This window comes from Tenrec ecaudatus, chromosome 1, assembly GCF_050624435.1.
Source record: "Tenrec ecaudatus isolate mTenEca1 chromosome 1, mTenEca1.hap1, whole genome shotgun sequence".
Classification (NCBI taxonomy): domain Eukaryota; kingdom Metazoa; phylum Chordata; class Mammalia; order Afrosoricida; family Tenrecidae; genus Tenrec; species Tenrec ecaudatus.
The window spans coordinates 56,051,112-56,076,063 of record NC_134530.1 but is presented as its reverse complement, the minus strand read 5'-3'; the positions used below and the strand labels follow the sequence as shown (position 1 = coordinate 56,076,063).

Here is a 24,952-nt window from a genome sequence, read left to right as displayed (position 1 = left end):
GCTGAGTGAACTGAGTCCCGTGGCCTCACTCACTTGACTGTCTTACCCAGATGTCAACCATGTCTGTGCCTCTGGCACACTGCAGCCATCGGATGTGGCCTGGATTGGCCTGGGGGAACCATACTTCTTTCATTTTATACTACGTTTTTCAGGTACCATTATTCTCACCAACCTTTACGGTGCCACTGCTAACAGAAAAGTGTGCAGGTCCAACCTCCAAGACAGAGCAAGAGGAAGGGCAGCCTAAAAGGACGCGAGCAGGCGGAGACACTGGCGGCCTCGCAAATGTTAAAAGGCAGCAGAGGCAGAGACTGGCTACACACAACGCTGCCCTAACGGCGATCTGTGCGTAGGTGCCCCACTCAGCTGCCTGCTTGCTGTGAGACCGGACGTTGTGCTACTAGGATTGCCGATACCAGCAGGGTCACCTGAGGGTGAACAGGTTTCAGCTGAGCTTCCAGACGAAGAACTGACTAGGAAGAAGGAAGAGGTGGTCTACTTCTGAGATAATTAAGGTTTATTGTGCCAACCTGGCTGATGAACACACGCGGGATTAACTGAAGGATGGAGAGATAAATGGTTCGGTGAACCTCACCTTTATGGTTCTTGGGTCTCTTCCTCTTTGCTGTTTGGGCCAGGGTGCAGCTGCCTTAGCCAGTTCCCTAATTCAGCTGGCAAGGCTCATTTCCTACAAGACATCCCTGAGGAGAAGCCACGTGAATCTACCCTGATGCAGCCCTGGGTGCTGGAGCAGTTGTGTGGAGACCCCTGCCAGCGTTGAGATGCTTACACACTCACTGATTCGGCTTTCCTCCTGCAGTCGGTCATTGCATGTGTTTTGTGAAATGGAGGAGGACTTTGTGGATTGGTGTTGGACATATGGGGTAATGTTGGACTTGTGGGCTTGGGCAGCACTGGGTTGGGATGTTTTCTTGATGTGCACTTACCTTTTATATAAAACTCTCTCTTATACATGAGTTTCTGTGGATTTGTTTCTCTAAAGTGCCCAGACTAACACAGCAATGAAAAGTAAAGAAAATATGTACAGCCTTAGAAACGATATGGAATGACCCAGCTATACCCGTTTAGACATGTGCTCTCCCATGTTCATCCCAGTACAGCTCACAATGGCTAGAATCTGGAGACAGCCCAAACCCCATCAGTAGAACACAGAGAGAGACTCGGGAACATACACATAGTGGGGTACTATGCACCCCTCAAAAACAGCGATGAAACCATGAACCATCTCAGGACATGGATGGACCTGGAAACCATTACGTTGAGTAAAGTTAGTCCATCACAAAGGGACAAAGAATGTCAGAGTCTAATCCCATAAGGATAAACACCAAGCCAAAGGCAGGCATCTGTTCTCATATCTGACAATCTTCTAATGTGGTTTCCTGAGCAACCCGGTTACGTGCTTGCCTCATGGTCACGAACCATACTTGTGCATCTCGTTTGTATATCTTTTTTTTTTTTTTAATATGGAACGCTTCACGAATTTGCGTGTCATCCTTGCGCAGGGGCCATGCTAATCTTCTCTGTATCGTTCCAATTTTAGTATATGTGCTGCCGAAGCAAGCACTCGTTTGTATATCTTAAAACCATACAAGAGGAGGCTTCACCTCAGCTGGGGTCAGCTTCTCATGTGGCAGGGAGAGGGAGAAGACCACTCTGTTTCTGACATAAACATAGTTGTACAGTCATTCCAAATCAACCAACACTCCTACACAGGGACTTAGTGGACCTTAATGGGAATTCAAGTCCGGAGGCGTGTGGGCAGGTTTGGGGGACAGATGTGTCTGTCTCAGAGAAGGTGACTTCACTTCTCCTATAAGTCATGTGGGGCAACCGGCCACTTGGGAAAAGGCTGACCATTACTGATATGGACTCCCACTGGGAGGACACGTAAGTGTTATGCTCCTAACTGAGCACATTTGACTTAATTTCTTTCTTTTTTTAACTTAATTTCTATCCAGCCCTTAAGGACCCAGGCCAAGTGCTTAGACAACCAGAACTTTGGACTCTCCTTTGAAGATGAACAATAGCCTTCAGAATCCGTACCAGAGGATCCAATGTGGAAATTCCACTAAGCACCCTGGACTTCACCCAAACGCGCCTGTGGCAGATTAAAGGAAGGGAAACATTCCCCTTGACTTAGTGCTCAAGCGCCCGAATGTGGGAAGCAGATAATGTCAAGCTTAGGTATTTAGAAGTCGCTGGATTTGGGTTGAAATCTCTTGCTTTGGGGTGTTCAGTAAATGACAACTCAGACCAACATATATTTAATATTTTCATACTTTCTTCGCTTTTTCAAAAATAACATTTCTTAGCCCAGCAGGCATAATTTTGCCTTTCTGGGTGAGCATTATCGAAAGTTTTGCCCTACCTTCAACCCTCATTGTTTATGTAAATATTGTCCAGTCATCTAAATCTTTAATGTGTATAAGTCAACAATTCGTGTATTTTAGTCTGTACATGTCTATTTCCACTATGCAAGAGGATTTAAAATTCCATTCCATTGGCTAGAATTACCATGTACCCCACAGGGATGATTTGTAATGTCCCCCAGTAAAATGAGATGAGGCCTATAAAGTGAACCAGGGACCGATGTAGACCATAGATCTATGAATGGATTTTGAGCTCCCACTTAATCATAACTCTAATTTAAGAATGGTGAGTTCTTCGGACACAGCCCTACTCAATACTCACCCTCATGAAGAGGTACTGAAGGCATGGGTGCTATAGCAAAGTGTGCTGAAGAAATCAGATGGTGGCTGGCTACCCCAAAAATAGTGTCTAGGATCTTAAAACAAGCAGTCATCTAAATGAGGTGGCAGCTGAGTCAGCATGGAAGAAGCAGACCAGCCTGAATGATATAAGGATTGTAATGAATAAAACTCAAGACCAGAGGAGGGAATAGTACTAGAGATTAAATTCTGAGAACTCAGATTGAGGATGACCCTGAGAGGCCAAAATCCATTTGCAGGGTCCCCACCTGGGTGAGGTCTCCATGCCCTCCCTGTGGCCATTGTCCAGGGACGTGGGAACAGGCTGCCCTGGAAAGGTCAGACGTCGTTAGGTTAAAATCAAAGACCTTATCATTCGTTCTCCCTTTATACCCATTTGAAATTTGGGCCAGTTTTAAATCTTTTCTGCTCCCTTCTCTACTGAGGTTTTTCCCTGTTTTGTTATGATTTTTGTTATCATCATTTTGTGTGTATGTTTTTCTTTATATGAAATCCAGGATAGATAAATCTATAGAGATAGGGATTGGATTAATAGTTCCTTGGATTATGGCAGGGGAGGTTGGGAGAAAATAGGGAGCAAATAATAATGAGTTCAAGAAAGAAGAAAATGTCTTTAAATTGATTGTAGTGGTATTTGCACAATTCTTTTTTTATCATTTTATTGGGGGCTCGTACAACTCTTATCACAACCCATCCATCCATCCATCCATCCATCCATCCATCCATCCATCGTGTCAAGCACATTTGTACGTTTGTGGCCAACATTATTCTCAAAGCATTTGCTTTCTACTTGAGCCCTTGGTATCAGCATCTCATTTTCCCCTCCCCCTCCCTCATGAACCCTTGATAATTTAGAAATTATTATTATTTTGTCATATCTTACACTGTCCGACATCTCCCTTCACCCACTTTTCTGTTGTCCATCCCCCAGGGAAGAGGTTATATGTAGATCCTTGTAACCAGTTCCCCCTTTCCACCGTACCTTCCCTCTACCCTCCTAGTATCACCACTCTCAGCACTGATCCTGAAGGGATCATCTGTCCTGGATTCCTTGTGTTTCCAGTTACTATCTGTATGGGTGTACATCCTCTGGTCTAGCCAGATTTGTAAGGTAGAATTGGGATCATGATAGTGGTGGTGGGGGAGGAAGCATTTAGGAACTAGAGGAAAGTTGTATGTTTCATCATTGCTACACTGCACCCTGGCTGGCTCGTCTCCTCCCCGTGGCCCTTCTTCAAGGGGATGTCCAAATGCCTACAGATGGGCCCTGGGTCCCCACTCTGCACTCCCCCTCATTCACAATGATTTGATTTTTTTGGTTCTTTGATTCATGATACCTGATTCCTTTGACACCTCATGATCACCCAGGCTGGTGTGCTTCTTCTATGAGGGCATCATTGCTTTTGAGCTAGAAGACTGCTTGTTTACCTTCAAGCCTTTAAGATCCCAGATGCTATATCTTTTGATAGACTGGCACCATCAACTTTCTTCACCACATTTGCTAATGCACCCATTTGTCTTCAGCGATCATGTCAGGAAGGTGAGCATGAGGGACTGCCAGTTTAATAGAACAAAGTTTTCTTTCATTGAGGGAGTACTTGAGTAGAGGCCCAATGTACACCTGCTACCTTAATACTAAACCTATAAACATATTTCACTTAGATCTATTCCCCATCCTCATATATAAATATATTTACATATGTACATGCCTTTATTTAGACCTTTATAAATGCCCTTTGCCTCCTGGTTCTTTCCTCTATTTTCTTTTACTTTCCTCTTGTCCCACTATCATGCTCAACCTTCATTTTGGTTTCAGTAATTCCTCTCGGAATTACATTACCCTTGATCACACCTTACCAGGCCTCTCACACCCTCCTCACCACCGATTTGGATCACTTGTTGTTCCCTTGTCCCTGGGTTTGTTAACACCACTACATATCCTCCACCTCCCCCTCTCCCATGTCCCCTGGAACTGTCAGTCCCATTGTTTTCTCCTCCAGATTGTTCATCCAACCTATCTTACTTAGACAGACCTGTGCACAATTCTCTTTCCTATGTTTAAACCATTGAATTGCATAATATGTGAATTATATGTCAATAGAAAAGTATTAAAGTAAAACAAAAAGACATATGGTGTAATTCTACTCTGTCCTACGAGGTCACCATGCGTACAAATCTACCAGCGACAGTGCTTTTTCCTTAATGTTGTCCCTGTATCCAAGAGTCTGGAATCCACACCCTGAGCTGGACTCCAGGCAGCAACCATCCTAATGTGTGTGTGTGTGTGGGGGGACAGAGGGATGAGAATGTAATAGACACACTTCCACTGTAGATTGTGACAAATGCTGTGAAGACAGTGGGTAAGTGGGTTGGGGAGAGGACGCCAGGGATGCCTGGCTGAGAAGAAGACGTCTGAGCTGAGACCTGAAGGCAGGTATAGGGAGTAAAAGCCACAATGTGAAGACCTAGAAAGGGTGTTCTAGGCAGCGGGGACCAACCTCAAGAACAAAGGCCAGGAGGTGGAGGAGAGTCTGGGATCCTGAAGGAGTCAGTGGAGTTCCCAAGTGGGGCGACTGGTTAACATGCTCAGCTGCTAACCCAAAAGGTGAGAGGTCTCCTCAGAGGTGTCTTGAAAGAAAGGCCGAACAATCTGTGAGGGTAAGTAAAAAATTATCGCTACGTGGGTTCCATTACTATGTGCTGGGTTAGCTTGGATTGTCTAGAGAAACACAACCAGTGACCCTCTGTAGTAATTACACAATTTCATGTCAACCTGATATGTTCTTGCATTGAGGGAGTACTTGAGTTGAGGCCCAATGTCCATCTGCTACCTTAATACTTAACATATAAATATAAATTCATAGATCTATTTCCCTATTGTTCTATAAAAATGTATTTACATATGTACATGCCTGTATTTAGACCTCTATAAATGCCCTTTGTCTCCTAGTTCTTTCCTCTATTTCCTTTTACTTTCCTCTTGGCCCACTCTCATGCTCAGCCTCCATTTGGATTTCAGGAATTCCTCATGGCTACATTGCCCTTGATCAAGCCCCACCAGGCCTCCTATGTCCTTCTCTCCATGATTTTAGCCCATTTGTTGTTCCCTTGTACCCGGACTGGTTGACACCTCCCCTTTCCTTTCTCCTCCTCCCCTTCTCCCGTGTCTTCCCAGGAACTATAGGTCCTGTTGTTTCTGCTCCAAATTGTTTATCCCGCCTATCTTGGAGGCCACCATTTTTATGTGATCTAAAGTGAAGGGCTCAGAAACTTCTGGAAAGGGTTAAAGAGATGGAGACACCGGTTCACAAGAGTACAGACCTAGCTGGAGGCTATGTGAAGAAACAATAACTTCACCTTTTGACTTTATAAAAAACTTGTCCAAAAATTTTTATTTTAAAGGGTTTTTTTCCTCTTTTTTTTTTTTTTTAGGGTTAGGGTTAGGCCTAGGGTTAGGGTTAGGGTTAGGATTAGGGTTAGGTTTAGGTCTAGGGTTAGTGTTAGTGTTAGGCCTAGGGTTAGGGTTAGGCCTCTTAAACAGTTTTATTGAAATATAATTCACATGTCATCCATTTCAGTAGTTCAATCAAATTAAGAATTGTACATTAAGAGTGCTGGTGGTGCAGTGGTGAAGTATTGGGGTGTGATCCAAAAGGTCAGCTGTTCGATACCACCAGCTGCTCCTCGGAAGACAGATGGGACTTTTTACTCCCATAAAGAGTTATAGTCTCAGCAACTCACAAGAGCAGAAACTCACAGACCCTGTGCTATAGGGTCACGGGGAGTCAGCAGTGAGGTTTCTTTCTTTCTTTTCTTTTTTTCTGTACAATCATCACAATAAGTTTTAGAACACACTTTGGTATTTTTGTTTAATACTGTTTCCTGTGATTTTGTAGTGATACTTCTTGACTCACTTTCTTATTTTCTAATAAAATAAAAGATGAGCCCCTGAAAGCCCTATAGAGCAGCACGCATACATACTCTTTCCAAAGTGGTTCTACTTGGACTCACATGGGGTCACCAGGAGTCAGAATTGATGGCAACTGGTTTGGGGGGTTCGGTGTTTCCACCTAAAGAAAGGCCTATGGGTGTTTGGACTGAGCTGACGCAGGTCTGAGCCCTGCACGTGCTTCCCTGCACATCCCAATGTCAGCAGCGGGAAATTACCACCAGAGCCAGATAACCAGTGACACCAGATGCTCCGCGTTCAAAGAAAGCCACAAGAAGAGGCACTGCTCGGAGTTTCCAGACCCCAGGTGCTAACTGCCACAATTGCCACACATTCCTCACCCCCCACAGAGGCCCCAACTGCCAGCACTGTTGGCCTGGGTCAAGGAACCTCCTCCTGAGCTCCCCCTAATACAGCTATTTCTGCTTCTGCTCTCCCTTGTCCTCTCAGTTATGTCTGTCTGCCTCCCTGTGCCTCAGTTTCCCTTTACAAGGGGGACTGCGCAGGCCCAGCTCCTGGCTGTGGGCTGGAGGGGAGGAACAGCCCTTCCGAATGCCACCCTTCCTGCCTGTTGCCTAGTACCCACAGCAAACAGTACTGCGCTTGCCCCCACCCACTGCTCCTCTGACTGGCAGCAGCTGTCAAGTGAGCCGCAGAGAGGACTGCGCCAGCCTCCTCCCCTGGAATATTTCTGGGCTAAGTCAGAAAATGACCAGCAGCCTCCCAAACCGGGCTTTTTCTCATTCGTACCTTACAAGGCTGCATTTGGCAGTCTTGGTCTTCGTCTGCCACCCCCTTGCATTAGGGAGAACTATATAAATATACAGTTACAGCCAGCATAGCCAGAGGGGAGCACGTGGATGGGGACCTTGTGCTCAGAACCCAGTCCCCAGTCTCTCTCTCTCTCTCTCTCTCTCTCTCTCACACACACACACACACACACACACTGTTGCTCCCGGGGAACCACATAGGCCAGTCCCCAGTCACCCACAGGCAGCCATCCACCCACATCAGTGTAGCTGAGGGGAAGTCAAAAAGTATCGCTACAAAGTCATAGACGTCATTAGTAAACAAAATGGTCAAGTTAGTCTATCTTCCAGCCCAGTGCTTCGCCTCCATACCTTTCTGAAAGTGGTGTTTCCATCTCTCTACCCCTCCTCCAAGAATCCCACACACCTTGGTTGATTCCATGTCAAAATGGAGGTTCTGATACCCTCGGAGCCTGGAATCGTGTGCCCATTCATGGCGCTTTGAGTTCAGGGAACAAAAAGAAGCCGCAAGGGCAAGGTCAGAGCTGCAGGGTGGATGGGGTAAGGCTTCCCAGTGAAATTCCTATAGGACAGCCCTTGCCACCCTGGAGGGAGGAGCAGGTATATGATCCTGATGGAGGAAAGGTCCTCACGGTGACGTTCCTGGCCGTTTTCTCACCAGGGCAGTTTCCCATCGTCTTAAAAAGTCTTAATAAACGTCTGTGGTTATCCTATGTCCTTGAGAGAAATCTCTCAAGATGACCCTATGGGCCTTGGAAACGGGACCTTGAACTCCCTTCCTGCAGTACACTTACCTAGGCCCACACTGGGTGAGGTGTCCTGGGCAGCTGTTGGGTGGCGGGATCTCAGCCTTCAGGACCTCTGCCTGAGCTGAGGCCGAAGCTGCAGCTCTAACTGTGGGAGCAACAGTGTGACTGCTTCACCATGCAGCCGCATGGAATCGCCCTGGACTCCACTGCCCACTCCCTCCTCAGTGTTGAAGTAACCAGGAGTGGTGTTCAGTGGTTAGAGCCTGAGCCGTCCCACTTAAAATGGGATCTGATGTCGCCTGTGAATTTGAGCACAGACCCGGCCTTCTCGGTGTTGCTGCTCTTGCGTGCTTCAGACCTTAGTCGTGTGGCGTCGTTTTGTGTGGAAAGAGTTGTTTTAGCTGCGTGCTTCAAATTGTGAAGGGAACAAACGCCAAGAAAGCTGGAAACTTGACGCAATCTTGACACCTCACTGAGATCTGTGTGTCCCCAGGGCCACCACACCCTGGGGCTTGGATGGGTCCCCCGGGGGTTGTGTGTGTGCCATCCCCACTGGTGGAGCAGGCTGGCTTTGGGGGTCACTGGAGCCACTTGACCAGGCTGGAGTCAACGAGCACCTGACTAATTAAGCGTTGTCAGGTTGGGGACCTTTGGTGTCATGGAAACTTGATTCCGGGCTTTTTGTTAGACCGAGGCTCAGCAGTACTACTGGCTTGGCAGGCGGTTGTGGCACGTGCCGTCTGAATCCGGGGCTTGTACCCAGTGCTCGCTGCGTGGGCGCCTCACCCTCTAAGCTGGAGTGAAGGCAAACGGGAGGGATGTAGAGGGCTTTGTACTCTCTAGCAGTTTATTACCATGTAAAATTGTTGTAAACGACACGGTATAGATTGTTTGTTCATACACTTACTTGTAAACTTTTTACTGTTATGTTTCTATTGCTTTTGTATGGAATGATAGGGAAAAAAAGAAAAAACCTAAAGAAAAAAAAAGACGATCCCCTTACGAATGCTGCGAGTAGTCATTTTAACCTTCTGAGTTGACCTCTCTCACCTTGGAAAAGCTGGCCCCACGTTTCCGCCCAGTAGCCACTGTTTTGATAAGACACTGTTTCTTAAGGCGCCCTACCGGTCCCTGAGAGAAAGTTTCTCCATGGGAGAAAGTTGAGGCTGTCTGCTCCCAGAAAGATGGAGAGCTTTGGGGAGCCTGTGCAGGGTCACGCTGAGTCGGAGTCCACTCAGTAGCAGGGGGAATGAGAGTATTACTGAGAGAACTTGTCTGCAGAGATCCACAGAGGGCACATGGCCTGGGTTTGGATCCTATCAGAAGTACTTTCTTCTTTTTTTAGCAATACTGTTTTGATTTACTCTCATGCATGTTCTGTACACGCAGTAAGAACACACACACACACACACACATACACAAAGCCCACATGCAAGAAACACACCAGCCTGTATGATCACGAGGTGTCGATGGGATCAGGTATCACGTATCAAAGACCCAGAACAAAGTTTCATATCAATGTGAATGAGGGGGAGGGCAGAGTGGAGACCCAAAGCCCATCTGAAGACAATTGGACATCCCCTTACAGAAGGGTCACAAGGAAGAGACGAGCCAGTCAGGGTGCAGTATGGCACCGATGAGACATACAACTTTTCTCTAGTTCTTTAATGCTCCCCGCCCCACTATCATGATCCCAATTCTACCTTACAAACCCGGCTAGACCAGAGCATGTACGCAGGTACAGATAAAAGCTGGAAACACAGGGAATGCAGGACAGATAATCCCCTCATGACCAATAATGAGAGTAGCGATACCAGAAGTGGAAGGCGAAGGTGGGAGGAGAAAGGGGGAACCAATAACAATGACCTACATATAACCCTCTCCCAGGGGGACGGACAACAGTGAAGTGGGTGAAGGGAGAAAGCAGATGATGCAAGGTATGAAAATAATAATTATTTATAATTTATCAAGGGTTCGTGAGGGAGGGAGGGGAAAAATGAGGAGCTGATACCAAGGACTCAAGTAAAAAGAAAATATTTTGAAAATAATGACGTACAAAAGTGCTGGACACAAAGGAGGGGTGGTAAGTGCTGTATGAGCCCCAATAAAATGATTGAAAAACAAACACACAACCAAGCACACGCACACACAATGCTGCAAGGGCACAGCCACCAGCGCACACTCGGTCTGCGATCCTATGAAGGCGCTTCACAAAGTTCAAAGAAAATGGAATTTTTCTACGGAATTTTTGAAGTTCTTGTAAACCATACATGTGACCACACAGGCTTCGTAAACACAGCCACAACACGCGCACACACAGACACTCACACTCACCCTGTGAGATAGTTCAAGTTTATTGTGCCAGCCTGGCCGATAAACACATGTGGGGTTAACTGAAGGGCAGAGGGATCAATGGCTCCGTGAGCCTCACCTATCCAGTTCTCGGGTCTCTTGCTTTCTGATAGTCGGACCAGGGTGCCTCTGCCTTAGCCAGTTCCCCGCTTTAGCTGGCAAGCCTCACTTCCTGCAATACTTCCCCGAGGAGAAACCACATGGACCTACCCGGATGCAGCCGTGGGTGCTGGAGCAGCCGGGTGGAGACCCCTGCCAGTCCTGAGATGCTTACACATTCACTGATTCAACTTTGCCCCCGTAGTCGGCATCATTGCGTATGTTTTGTGAGATGGAGGAGGACTTTGTGGATTGGTGTTGGACATATGGGTTAATGTTGGGCTTGCGGGCTTGGGCAGCACTGGGTTGGGATGTTTTCTTGATGTGCAGTTACCCTTTACATAAAACTCTGTCTTATACATGAGTTTCTGTGGATTGGTTTCTCTTATGTACCCAGACTTACAACCCTGTGAACATACCATCACACACATGACCACAATACACATATCCCCTAAACACAGCCACGCACACACAGGCACTCCACAGGGGCCACGATGACCACATATCAAACCACCTGCCTCATGACCATGCAAGCACTTACATGAGGGGCCTTCACAAGGGTTTGTAGAAAAATCTTGCCATGTTTTAATTCTATGAACTTTCTGAGACCCCGCCTACACTTGCCCAGCACAGGCATGTACCAATCATCACAGGGTCACATGCGGACACAAGTCCACACATCCCCCCCACCCCCATGCTGGACCACATGCTTTTACCACCCAGCCCAACACTGACCCCAACACCGAAACCCACCCAGCACCCTGTCACACCACTTCGCTCCCCACCCCTGCGCTCAAGGGCTGGTCACGTGAACTCCGCCGGCCCCTCCGCTGGAGACAGCGCCCCGCATTCCTCGGCCATGGAGTCAAAGCCGCCCTGGCCCTGGCGGAGGGGCTTGGTGGAAAAGCACAGTCAGAGGAGGGAAGCTCAGGGCGGGTCTGGGGAGCTCTTCCCCCCGCCCCCGCAGGAAGGTTCTAGCACTGAAGCGCAGAGGACCTGGGGGTGGGGCTGCCCCTGGAGCTGGGTGGAGGTGACAGGTGGGGCCAGGGGAAGCCTCTGCGGGTGGGGGCGCAAAGTCGGGTTAAATATGGACTCACCCCTGCAGGCTGAAATCCCTCCCAGCCCCTCCCTCTGCCCCCTCCCCGACAGCTGCGGCCCGGCGCCCGGCCACCCAGGGACGCGTGCTGCGCGGTGGGGAGCCGGGGGGGGCGTCCGCGCGGCGGGGGGCATTGGGCAACACTTGCAAGCGGGCGAGGGGGCCGGGGCCGTGGCGCCCCACTGCCCCCGCCCCACCCTGCCCCCACGGCCGGCCCGACCCGGGAAGGGGTTCTGTAGGGGCTGCCCCATTTCTCGATCGGAACACCGGGGCCCTGGCGAGGAAGGGCGGAGAGCAGAAGGTTCGGCCAGCTCTCAGGCCGGCTGCTGGGGGACCGGCCGCTCGACTGCCCCACCCCCCCTCTGGGCTGGTCGCGGCCGGGGCGGCCTCTCCCCGCCCCCCGGGGCCCGCTCCCTCCTCCCGAGGCTGGAAGCCCGGCCAAGTGGGTGCGCCCGTGCCCGCGGCCGGGATCCGGTGTCGGCTGCAGCTGCCAGTGCGGCGGGAGCGAGCGGCCGGCGGGGTCGGCTATTAATAACGCGGCCGCCCAGCCCGGCCGGGGTCGCGCAGCCAGCCATGGCCAGCCCGGAGCCCGGGCGCCGCGGCGGGGACGGGGACAGCGCCGCCCAGGCCGCGAGGTAGGACCGTCTAGAGCCCGTGTCGCCGCCCCTTTGGGGAGGGGGCGCTGGGCAGATCCCCTTCCCTCTGGATCGAGAGCAGCTTGCTCCTGGCTAGTGAGTAGTGGTCCCGGCAGACTGGACTGGGGCTTCGGCAGAACCGCCCCAGCGATGGGAGTGGGGGCTGTCTGTAGACCTGGGGGGTGAGGCTCCTCCATTAGTCAGCGGCTTTTTATAATACTCTCCCCCTCCCCTGGGCAGTGGGGAAATTAACCTTTTCAGGTCGGTGGGCATTAACTGCTATTTGGCACCCTGGGGTCTAAGGCCATCTCCTTTTCTGGGTCACCAGGGATGGAGGTCTCCAGCCGCTGAACTCGGCTGTGCGGAAGCCACTTGGTGCAAGGTTGGGCCTGGGCCAGCTGGAAGTTAAGAGTGTCCAGCAGCTTGCTTCTCTCCTTCCTGGGCGCAGGATGGAGGGTCCAGGAGGTTCCTTTACCCCTAATCATGGGGGTAGGGTGGGGCCTGGTTGGGAGAGGCTCTCCCTCATCCCCCTACCCTCTCAGTTTATGTCTGGTCAGAGGGACCTGTGGCTGAGGGGTTTGAAATGAATGGGAGTCTATTGGCCCTGAGTCAGACTGGCCCTGGGACTCAGCAAACAGGCAGAGTTGCAAATACCTGTGTGTGTGTGTGTGCTTGTGTACACACACACACACACACACACACACACACTTCACAGTCACACCTGAGCACAAAGCTGAGCAGTCTTACACAGAAGCTCACTGGAAGTACAGTACATGCATACAGGTATGCAGAGACACGCGCAGATGCATGCCTGCACAGTGTCACACACACTGCCGGCCACAGCCCTGAAGGCCAGGCTGGGGACAGAGGGAGTCTGAGGTCCAGGGCCCCTGTTGAGCTTGCTTCCTTTCCTGCAGGCCTCCTAGGCTCTGCTGCTTTCCCAGCTCCCTAGCGCCAAGTGGTTGAGAGAGGGCAGCAGCTAGCCAGAGGGCCTGGCACGGAGGCAGCTTGAGGTGTGGCAACAGCACTGCCTGGAAGTCCAGAGGCCTGGGTTCTACTCCCAGCTTTGCCGCTCGACCTTGGGCTTGCTTCCTTCTTGGACCTTAAGTCTATTTCTGCCCACTGCCCGCCTTCCCCAGAGCCCCACTCCCCTGGGATGTGGAACCCAATGAACTGCTCTTCTCAGGAGAAGCCCCACAGGGCAGCCAGACAGGGCACATGGAAATCAGAAAGCTTGCAGCGCCATGCCAGGGCGCCAAGCAGGCAGGCGCTTATGGCAAACACTTCCCACAGGAGATGGAGTGTGACTAGGGCCTGAAGGACTAGTGGGTATTTGCTAGCCCCCTGGCGTGGTGGTCTCTCCGTGGCCCCCAGGGCAGGGGGAGAACTGCTCCACGGGGTCCCTGGGCTGTGGATCTTGATGGCAGCACACTGCTCATCTTTTGCCCTGTGACGTGGCTTAGCAGGTCGGAAGTGCCCACTTTCTGCTAGCACCCAGCACGCACCCCACTGCACCACCACGGCGCCCCCCTTCGTGTTCCCTAGGGAGTGGTTTAATAGATGTTGAATGCTGCTCTGCTAGCTGTGGCTATTTTATCCCTTCGACCCCTGCCTAGGGAGCGCTGCTCCGGTAGAGTCATGTGTCACGTTACTAACTACCACAAGGGCTGAGATTTAAACTCACCAACTGCTCCAAGGGAGAAAGATGAGGCTTTCTGGTCCCCGCCCCGCCCCTCCCCCCGCACTGCTCCTATGAAGATTTGTAGCTTTGGAAACCACAGGGCGGTTCTACCCTGTTCTATAGGGTTGCTCTTGGTGGGAACTGACTTGGTGGTATTGAGCTTGGTTTTTTGGTTAGACCTCTTGCCTACTCTGGGAGGAGAGTAACACTGTTGTGGTATGAAAGAGCACGCTGCCGGCCTTGTCCTACCTCTATGGCTTGCAAGCTGTGGAGCTCTGAGGGAATTCTTCAGTTTGTCTGTGCTGTGAGCCCTTCGTCTGTCAGATAGATGGATAAGGGATTCTCATCCACCTCTTGAGTGGGTCTCTTGAGTTGCACAAACAGCAGCGCTTGGCTCTGAACCAGAAGCTTGGCAGTTACCTAGAGGTACCTCAGAAGACAGGCTTAGGAATCTGTTTCTGAAAGGCCACAGGCATTGAAAACCCCCTGGGGCACAGGTGCTGGGCGGGAATAGGCCATTGATATCTGGAGGCCTGCTGCAGCCTCACTTTTGGGTTTTCAGGTTCTGGGTTTCTAGAGGGACTAATGTGGCATACAGCAAAGCCAGCAAGGGATTCCCGAGGCGCTAGAGAGGAGGGCAGAGTGCGTACACAAGAGTTTACAATACAAACTATGTCTATTGGGATTTGGAGTTAAAATAAACCTTAAGACCTGGGCACAAGTAGGCCTTTTATAGATAGATCAGATTCTTAGTTAAACACAGGGTTTTTTTCAGTTGTCATTTATATCCCAAAACAGTTTTAATAGCAACACTTAAAATGTACTATTTCAGAACTGTTGCACACTATTCCGTTTCCTTGAGTAACTGACTTAATCTCTCTTGCCTTTAGTTTCTTGATCTGTAAAACAGGGCTCAGATTGCAGTTACCGCACAGAACTGTTATGTGCAGTTGAGTTGCTAAAACGAGTTAGTAACAACTGACTCACTACTAGGTTACTAGGGTCCAGTTCCTATACACATAGGATCACGCCAAGTGGAGCATATTTAAATATGTCTCTGAACAGTGGATGGCTGCAGACAAGTCCTCTCAGTAACATAGTTATGGTATTTTAGCTCAGGTTGCTATGAGTCAGAACCGACGATGACATTGAGCTTTAAAAATTTTTTTTAAAAACTTTTAAAAAGTCTCCTTACAAGGTGCCTTCGGAAACATGTACAGTCAAAAGCATGACTCAGAGGGGAGCTGCTGGGGAGTTAAATTCAAGGAGTCAACTCAAAAGGTGATGCCGACTGGTTGGTGGGGCTCCAAAGGGGCAGAATTGTTTCTCTGGACACAAACGGGACAATCGTGGGGGTTTATGAAGGGGTTTTGAGAACATGGAAAACCGCATTGGAGAAAAGATGCTTTCCATCAGGACAATGCCCCTGGCTCCTCCTTCACGAGGAGCAGGGCTGTCCTAGAAGTTCACTGGGAAACCGTGCCCCATCCACCCTACAGCCCTGATCCTGCTCCATCTTTTTGTTCCCCAAACTCTACGCACATTTATAAGGAGCACCATTGAGAATGCCCAAACTGCCATCATGATGTGGTGTAAACCAAAAAGCGTAGAAGTGTTTGGAGGAGGTTTAGAAACAGTAAATGCCACTTCTGTTGAGAAATAATAGCTTTACATTTTGATATTTTTATTTAATAATGATTTCTAAGATTTTGTAGAAATACTTTTGGCATTACCCACATATAGTAATCCCATTGTTAGTGCAATTTATTATTATTTCTATGGTATTTCATATTTTCAAAGGACAGCTCAGTGACTCCAAGTGGGTACAATGCACTAGAAACAAGAAAGACTGAAGCTGCTCGACCCAGGAATCAGGAGAGCATCCCCCAAAGGAGCTGAGTAGGCAGGCAAACAGCTGGGTCAAGACACTTATTAGCTGGACTTACAGAATCTGAATTCAAAAAGTCATCAGTAGGCTAGATGAGCCACTGTTCATGTGACAGGGTCAGCATGCATCAAGCGAGTGTTGGGAACAGCTCTTTATGCTACGAGAATCTTGGCGTCCTCAGTAGTAATAGTGTCCAGACACTTCCCTGCTTTCAATGCTCATCCCCAAGGGGCAGTGACAATCTGGACATGCAGGTTCAAAAGAAGTGACTCAGGAGGACACTGGAAAACGGCGTGTATGACAACAGAAGAGCACAGGAAGCCAGTTCCCGTGGTGAAGTATGTGACAAACTCACATGGAAATGGTGTTGGACTGACTGACTGACTTACAGGATGTTAGGAGCAGGGACCAAGTCCTTCGGTAAAAAGTGCAGGTCTTGTGGGTGAAGGGAGACGTGGGACAGGGCAAGATATAACAAAAGAATAATTTATACATTATCAAGGGTTCATGAGGGAGGGGGGAGGGAGGAGTTGATGCCAGGGGTGTTTACGTGGAAAGCAAATGTTTTGAGAGTGATGAGGGCAATGAATGCACAAATGTGCTTTACACAATTGATGTATGTATGGATTGTGATAAGAGTTGTGTGAGCCCCCAATAAAATGATTTATAAAAAATAGTACAGGTCTTCCTTCTCTCCACATCAGAATCTTATGCCAGAGGACCAGCAGCGGTGCCTCGGGTGTAGCAATAGAGGAAGGCCCTTGACAAGTTGGGTCGACACAGTGGTTGCAGCAATGGGGGAAAACAGACGAACAACCGTGCAGATGGTGCAGGGTCAGGCAGTGTTCCCTTCTGTTGTACCCGGGGGGCTGGGGCAGGGGGCGGGGGAATGGCGGCTATGAATCTGAAATGACCCAACAGCACCTAACCACAACAGCCATCGGCACTGTGGGAATGCTGTTAGGATGTGAGCAGTAGACTGCATGGAGGGGGCGAGGCAGCACACATTGCCCTGTGAGACCTGAGTCCCTGAGGCCTAGCGTCCAGTTGTGAACCACCGTGGGAACTGGGGTGCCCTCCCTCTCACTCTATTCTCTCTCTCTCAGGGAAACAAAAGCAGAGGCCATGTCTCCTCTTCAGGGAGAGAACTCCAGTCGCCCAAAGGAGGCAGAGACCTTGAACCCAGAGCTGACTCTCTCTTTGGAGGGGACCTTGAACCTAGAGGACATTCTCTACCTGGGAGACCCAGGTGTCTTTGAGGAAACACTGTTTGTGGAAGAGCCCGAAGAGCCAGAGGAGATGCTGTATATTGAGGAGACTCTGCAGCCAGATGAGGCGCTGTGTGCGGAGGAGCCAGGGAAACCAGAAGAGACACTATATGTGGCTGAGACTGGGCAGCCAGATGACAGACAGTGTGTGGAAGAGCTGGCGACACCAGCACCGGCCACACCCCCAGAGCAGGTGGGAGACATGGGAGAGGTTATCCCAAGGGAAGAGAGCTCCCACCCGGACGAGAGCCTCAGTGCTGGCCCCAGCCCCGAGGAGGCCCTGAGCATCGAGGACCTGGAGTGGCTAGAGGGGCGCTTCCAGCAGTGCGTGCAGGCTGTGGCCCAGCTGGAGGAGGAGCGGGATCGGCTCATCCACGAGCTGGTGTTGCTCCGGGAGCCGGCCCTGCAAGAGGTGCAGCAAGTCCATCAGGACATCCTGGCCGCCTACAAACTGCACGCCCAGGCTGAGCTGGAGCGGGACGGGCTGCGGGAGGAGATCCGGCTGGTCAAGCAGAAGCTCTTCAAGGTCACCAAGGAATGCGTGGCCTACCAGTACCAGCTGGAGTGCCACCGGCAGGACGTGGCCCAGTTTGCCGATTTCCGGGAAGCCCTGACTGCCCGGGCATCCCAGCTCTCCGAAGAACTGGCCCAGACCAGGGATGCCTGTCAGAAGCAGAAAGAGCACTTGCAACAGCAACTAGAAGCGCCCCCGCGCCAGAGGGATGGGCACTTTCTCCAGGAGAGCAGGCGGCTCTCCACCCAGTTTGAGAACCTTCTGGCGGAAAGCCGGCAGGGCCTGGAGGAAGAGTATGAGCCTCAGCTGCTCCGGCTCCTGGAAAGGAAAGCAGCGGGAGCCAAAGCCCTCCAGAAAACCCAGGCGGAGATCCAGGAGATGAAGGCGGCCCTGAGACCCCTGCAGGCGGAGGCCCAGCAGCTCCAGTTGCAAAAAAGGAACTTGGAGGATCAGCTGACACTTGTGAGGCAAAAGCGAGACGAGGAGGTGCAGCAGTACAAGGTAGGCCCGTGGCCGGAAGGGAAATCGGGTCTCTTCGCTTGGAGAAGGGGAGGATGGGAAGTCTTTGGGGCCGTGCGCTCACCTTCCATTCATTCATTCATTCCTGTGTGCGCTAGGGCTGGAAAAGTATCCACGTTCCCCCAGCACTTTCTTACCGGCTAGCTCACTGGATCCTCACAGGAAGCCCATAAACCACCTACAGCAGCGTTTTCTATAGCTAAGAACCGGACTACCTGGAACCTTGGCCGACCAGTGCCAAAGACCTGTTCTCATTCCACGGCACCACTTTCCAATTCTGACTGGATCTCACAGGGTCCAGAGAGCGGTGGGGATGAGGCTAGAGTACCCATTCCGCCCCTCCTCTCGTTTTCTAGTCCTACAATTGGAATGAAAGCCATATTCCCTGTTATCCTTACTTGTGCATTTGTCAAGGTATTTCTGATTCAGTGTGAGCCCTTTCTAATCCCTTTTTAGAACAGAGGAGGATATAAACACTAAAGGAATAAACAATTGCGTCTGTTTTGCCCAGACTTTGAGCTTTCAGGAGGGAGGGGATAAGCTCCATTTATCTGTGTTATTTTCTGCCACCCATGCCTCAGAAGTGCTGAACTGCATTTACGCTGCTGGGCATGAGAGAAGGCTATGGTGTAGGGGTTTTTAGAAAAGTATTTGCCCTTTGAAACATGCATTCCTTTGGATAAACTTAAAAAGACAAAAAACTTAGGTCTACTTTAAGATTCTGCTACATCTGTACACATCCCTTGTTGAAAATTTATCAACCCTTCTATTGCATGAGCTATGAAAATTCGAACGCCATATATGTTTAATGTATTTTATATAACACAGCGAATCTAAAATACAAACCAAGCTCACTTGCCATCGAGTCAATTCTGACTCATGGGGACCCAACAGGACGGTGTAGAACTGCCCCAGTCGCTGAGACTTCCACCCCTTCCTGGAGTAGCAAGTCCCACCAGCTGGTGGTTTCGAACTGCTGACCTTGCAGCTAGCACCCAACTACACCATCAGGTCTCCCAGATCTGAAGAGAACCCTAACATTAAGAGTTACTCATTTCTGGGGGTACTAATTCTTTGAGATCTGGTATTTTATACGAGTAGCCTGCCTCCGTGCGAGCAACAGCCGAAGTGTTAAACAGCCACACGTGGTCAGGAGCTTCCTCTTGGGCAGTGCAGAACTGGAGGCACAGTGACGCCCCGAACCAGAGGGAGCAAAGGCTTCCTGCAGGTGCAGGAACAGAGCATGCTCAGACAATGAGCAACGTGGAGGCACGTAAAGGGACAACACTAAAGGTAGGAGACTAAGGAGCTTGGTCATTAATCAGGAAGCAATTGTAGGTACGAGTTAGTGATGGCAGTGGGCATAGAAGGGGAAGTGTGCAAAGAATAAACTTGGCAGTGGAATGGACGAGTCGGGGAGGGAAGAAGTTGGCGAGGATGCTGAGATTTCAGGATGGCGCTGTCAGCAGCAAACGCTCTGGGTTAGTTTTCTGACAGTGCCCGAGGAGTTGTAGCTGAAAGTCACTTTCCCGGAACGATGTTCACCAAGGCGCTGGGTTTGTTTTCCATTCCAGCAGCATCGTATGACACCCATTCTTCCTATCAGCGGATCCTATTGCTGTACCACCATCAATGTAGAAATCTAGGTCCAAAGAAGGCAGTGTGGCTGAAATGGCTTTCTAACTGTTGGCCAGAGGGGACCTCTGGCATTTGATTTGATTGCTTTTCGGGGGTGCCCATTTAGCCCTTAGGCCGTACTCCACTCCTACCATGTGCAAACTCTGCCTTTCATCACCATCGCGGATTCACTCCTAAAACAGATAAGCTGCTAGGTGCGGAGCAGTGAGCTTACATGTTGACTAAACATAGACAAGAAAGGTGGGGCTTCCTGCCCTCAAAAAGTCTGCAGTCTATTTTTAAAATCTAAGCCCCGTTGGTTTACGATGACGCATCCCGATCTAAGAGGTGTTACAATGTGAAAAGCCCATTGGAAGCAATGAAATCATGAGTACACCTCAATGTGACAGGCTGTTACAGTTGTAGGAATAAGAAATGAGGACGCCACCACTGCCCCTGCCTGAGGAAACGGGACATTTCTTACTAATAGCTAACGCCGTCTGAGCACTTCTATGTACGTGTCCAGGTACACAGGCACGCACACGCAGAGGGGGCTTCGAAGGCACATGAAAAAATTCCCTGATCTTTTCCATTTTCCCACAAACGTTCTTAAGCTCCCCTATATACATCCTAAGAAAGGGAACATTATTTAAGAACATGAACCATAGCCTATCAGCTCCGGCAAATCATGGCCCTGCCACTTCCAGGGAAATTAACTGGGCAGGTTCATGTAACCTCCGTGGCTCAGCTCCCTCCCGGGCATGATGGGATCAATACTAGCGTGATCCCCGCACAGCGTTGTTGCAAGGAATGAACAAGTCAAGGTGTGAAAAGCCGAGTTTACACAATGCCTGGTGCACAGGTACATACCATTAGACGGCAGTGTGGGATGTGGATCGAGAGCTTGGAAACACTACAGACGTGAAATAAAGACGATGTTAAGATTTTGGGGGTAAAACCAACAGGATCTGGTGGCTGGTTATAATGGAGTGAGGAATTTGCTGAGAATGATCCCAAGGATTTTAGCTTGAGATGAGTGGCTTAACAAGGGGATATGAGCAGCATTTCGTGTATGGCAACGGACATCCTAAACACGGAATCTACACACTGATGGGAAGTTAGATATGAAAGTGACAATTCAAGGGAGCTTCAAAAAAATCCATAGAATCCTATTATCTTTCAATTGTCTTCAACGAACTTTCTCAAGTCTCCCCCCATACAGAAGCAGATGTTAAGTGTCTTCCCTTCTTTCACTTCCTTAGTCATCCCAAGTCCCTTGCAGTTCTAACGAGTCACATTTCCCATTCATCCCAGGCCTGTGCACATGACTTGAACTCTCCGTTGCCCTTTTTATTACAAACTCCTACTCATCCCTTATGACTCGGTTTCATTTCTTCCTGGAGTCTCCCGGGATATGGATGCCATGACATTCTCCTCAGCACTTCCATGGCACCTGTCACCCTCACTGCATTACTGTTCGTTTCCCTTCTTGGCAGTGGAGACTTCTTTTTGTCTCTGGGAGAAACGTGTTAGGAATAGTGCCAACAAGTGGTCGAGAGTAACTGAAACATGGAATGATAGATGTATTAAATCCCAATAAAAACGAGATGAGATGAAGGCCTGATGATTTGAATGATGCTGGAGACACAGAACTCCAACATGCACAGGTCCTAGGATGGTGGGTGGAGCCAGAGCAGCCTGTCTCAGTGAGAGGCGGCAGGAGCCGTCAGCTCTGCCCTTGGTCAGGACAAACCTTCAATACAAAGGTCCCTTTGGATTCCTAGCAGCCACATTAAAAAAATGTACAAACAGGTGAGATGTAATTTTCATGTACTTTATTGTTTAATGCCCCTTCCCCCTAAATGTCCTAGCTGCAGGTTCTACTAGGTGTAAGGTGTTGCCCTGTTGATCAATGCAAGTAGATGGGGTTATCTGTGAGACTGGTCTTACTTTATGACCAGGTACATTTGTTAAAGACCACTTGGAGCACTTTTTTCCTGATAGGGGTTTTGTCTTCCCTATTTCCTTTAAACTAGCTCCCTTCATCCTTTTTAAGACATTAGTTTATTTTAATTTATTTTTCAATTCTGCTGATGAAAGTGTGTCCTGGGCAGCTTCGGTCAGCATGCTGATGGTGACACAAATGATCATGCAAACACTGGTGCCATCTGTGAGCGGGCAATACCCAATACCTTCATCCTGCGTACTTTATTTAACCCACCAATTAAAAACTATTACTTGAGATTCATCACAATGTTGTGTGCTATGTCTTAAACACCTGCCATGCATTTTATACTTGGCATATCTCCATTTGGGCTAGCCACACATTAAGGGCTCAGTGGCTAGTGACAGTACAGGCTAGGGGACAAATTTATATGCAAGAGCAGGGGGTTAGGGGTCAAGTGAGGGTCTAACCACCTTTGAAAGATTTTGAGAATGTTAATCTACCAGTGCTATGTAGAATTAAGTAGCAGGAATGTTATGTCTAACATAGCATTCCTGACCTCATTCCAGTGATGTGTCCACCCTGCCAGACCTAACCAATTCCAGAGAGCACACACAGCCTTCTTGAGCAGGCATTTAGGTGGCTCACCAAGTTAGTAAGTGTGCTAGGTGGTGAGGTTTGGGAAATTGGGGCATAGAGAGGTATGTTGTATATACATAAGTGGTGAGGTCTCATCTCTTCTGGGCACTGAAACTTCCCAGCATTTTTATCAGGGTGATCAGAGCTGACTCAGCTGGCTACCACACACTGTAGCTGATGTACCACAGGCACAACAGTACCAACAGTGACTCAGAACCAATGCCTTAGGTCCTCTAATTATTAGCCCAGAATGGATTCCTTAGTCCTCAAAACCAAGCGGCGAAGTCACTGTGCCTTTAACATACAAAGGGGCTTTTTACAAAAGGCCATCGAAAAATGGAATGCCGAGATCCCATGAACTTTTGAAAGTCCCTTATGCTTTCCGATCCCCAGCTTGTAACTCCCTGAAAGATTCATGCCAGCTAGCAGTTAAGGCAGAGACTGACTTGCTGCCATCCTCCTTAGTTCATCCCTCAGGCATTAATAATGGGCATCACAGCCTGGTCTTGGCAGAATGAGTTAATTGGAGGAAGGCTTCTGAGCAGAGTGCTGTCTTTTGAGACCCTTTGAACAGGTTCCCAGTCTTTGTGGATAAAGGGCGCAGGAAATGGCTACATGACAGTCATCATCTTTCCTAACAAAGTCTTTATGTGCCTATGTTAAAAAAAATTGCTTCCACACACATGGTGTCTCCCGTCAACACAAGCCAGTGTTAGGACCCTGGCACCAAGCGATACGTTCATCTAAGACCAGCTGGCACACACAGGGGAGCTTCAGAGACAGCAAGGGACTTTCCACTCATGTTCTGAACCCCTCAGAGAGGGGCGTCTCACTGACATAAAAGTCTTCCCAGTACCATTTCTTGTTCTGGTTGTGAATATGCATTCTACTGAAAAGCTGTGTCTGACAAGAGTCCTTTCAGGCCACAGCTCCCAAAGCAGCATCACCTTGCACACAACCTCTTCGAACTGGTCTCCCAACCTGTCAAACAGCAGCTTCAATATTGCTGCGGATGTTAAAATGCAATGTGCTAGGAAGTGCCTTATAACCACGCCCCCTCCATGGTCCTTAGTCCTTAGTCACCTTTCAGGCCTGGAACTAATGTCACCCGTGCTAGAATCACCAACCATTTAAAAGCAAAGGGAAGCATCTGTTCAGAGTCAGGAAGAAAGATGACTGGAAAGGTGGCAGAGGGAAGGGGACAAGTAATGGAACACCGAGGGGCGTGCAACAGGAAACAAAATGTGTATGAAATGTTGACTGTGAAACGTCTCTCTCTTCACCAGTTAACAGTAAGATTTAAAAGGAAACTTTTAGAAGCGGGTAATCCTCCTCTGCCCAAAGGAAGCACTTTACCAGACACCCAACAAATGTCACACTTGGTCTGGCTCCTCAGAAATGTCCCCACCCTCTCCTTTAGGAGCAGCTGGAGGAAATGGAGGAACGGCAGAGGCAGTTGAGGAGTGGGGTGCAGCTCCAGGAGCAGAAGAACAAGGAGATAGAACGGCTAAGGAGCAGCCTCGCCGAGGAGTTGTCAACCTACAAGTCAGTCTTTGCGGCCACCCATCTCAGTTCTAACTGGTGGAGGGGGCGGGGGAGATGGTAGGGAGGAAATGACTATCAAATGGTACTCTCCCAAGCAACAATGGAAACGGCTCTCTTTGTCTTTAAAGGGCTATGCTTCTCAAGAGCCTGGAACAAGCTGAGGCTACTTCTCAGACAGGTGGACTAGAGGCACCGTCTCAAGGTGACCCCTGGGGTGGGAGTGCTTTTCTCACTCACACGCATGTCTCTTGGAGCACGTGTTATCTAACGACACATCAAAATGTCAGATGATGTAGGGGTTATTTGAAATGCTTCGACTTCAAATAAGACTCAACACATGCTTTTAATTACCCCCGGAACTCTATTGCTGTGCCTTTCCACTCATTTCCACCCCGATTGCTGTTCACATGGCTTTCTTAAAATGGCAAAGTTTTGTTATCAGAGTTCAGATTATGACGATGTTTACGGGTAAGGGCAGTCAACTGATTCATATGAAGCCAACAACACATCTAATATGAAATATGTAATGGCTGTCATCTGGGGCAGGAGTGGCTGGCAAACCTGAAGGCTGTTTTTATCCAGAGAAGCACTGGATACCATCCCTTTGATGCCATGTTCACATTGCCTTTCACAGAGTATCAAAACGCGGTCTCCATCTATCCAGTTGATCCCTCCCCCGTGTTTTACCAATAAACACCCTCTCATGTTCTTGGTACTTTTAAAGGCCACTTTAAACACAAGAATAAAAGTCTGTGTTGAGCTGTCATTACTAGACAGACACCCGTCAACTTTATTTTTAATTTCCCAGTTAACCTTACATCTCCGATACAAACTCACAAGTAACTGTCATTAACTGATGCTTTTCCTAACTTACTTAGATTTTCTTTTATTATGCTTTATCCAGACATACTGATTTACATGTTTGGGAAATGACAA

At 49.2% G+C, this 24,952-nt stretch overlaps 1 protein-coding gene and 1 non-coding gene across 3 annotated transcripts in view; one reads left to right on the top strand and one right to left on the bottom strand.

Moving 5' to 3' along the window:
* Positions 1 to 1,478: 1,478 nt before the first annotated feature.
* LOC142438164 (U6 spliceosomal RNA) lies at positions 1,479 to 1,585 on the bottom strand. Its single transcript, XR_012782592.1, has one exon. It is a non-coding gene; the product is annotated as a U6 spliceosomal RNA (small nuclear RNA).
* Positions 1,586 to 12,170: 10,585 nt separating this feature from the next.
* SYNC (syncoilin, intermediate filament protein) overlaps positions 12,171 to 24,952 on the top strand; it is a 20,913-nt gene continuing 8,131 nt past the window's right edge. Inside the window, exons 1-4 of one of the 2 annotated variants that reach the window (XM_075553677.1) lie at positions 12,173 to 12,400; positions 17,076 to 18,252; positions 23,892 to 24,016; positions 24,145 to 24,218. In XM_075553677.1, coding sequence (XP_075409792.1) covers positions 12,339 to 12,400; positions 17,076 to 18,252; positions 23,892 to 24,016; positions 24,145 to 24,218 — 1,438 coding nt within the window. In that variant the 5' untranslated portion in view covers positions 12,173 to 12,338. Of the gene's footprint in view, positions 12,401 to 17,075; positions 18,253 to 23,891; positions 24,017 to 24,144; positions 24,219 to 24,952 lie in introns of both variants that reach the window. The other variant, XM_075553679.1, reaches the window with a different exon arrangement.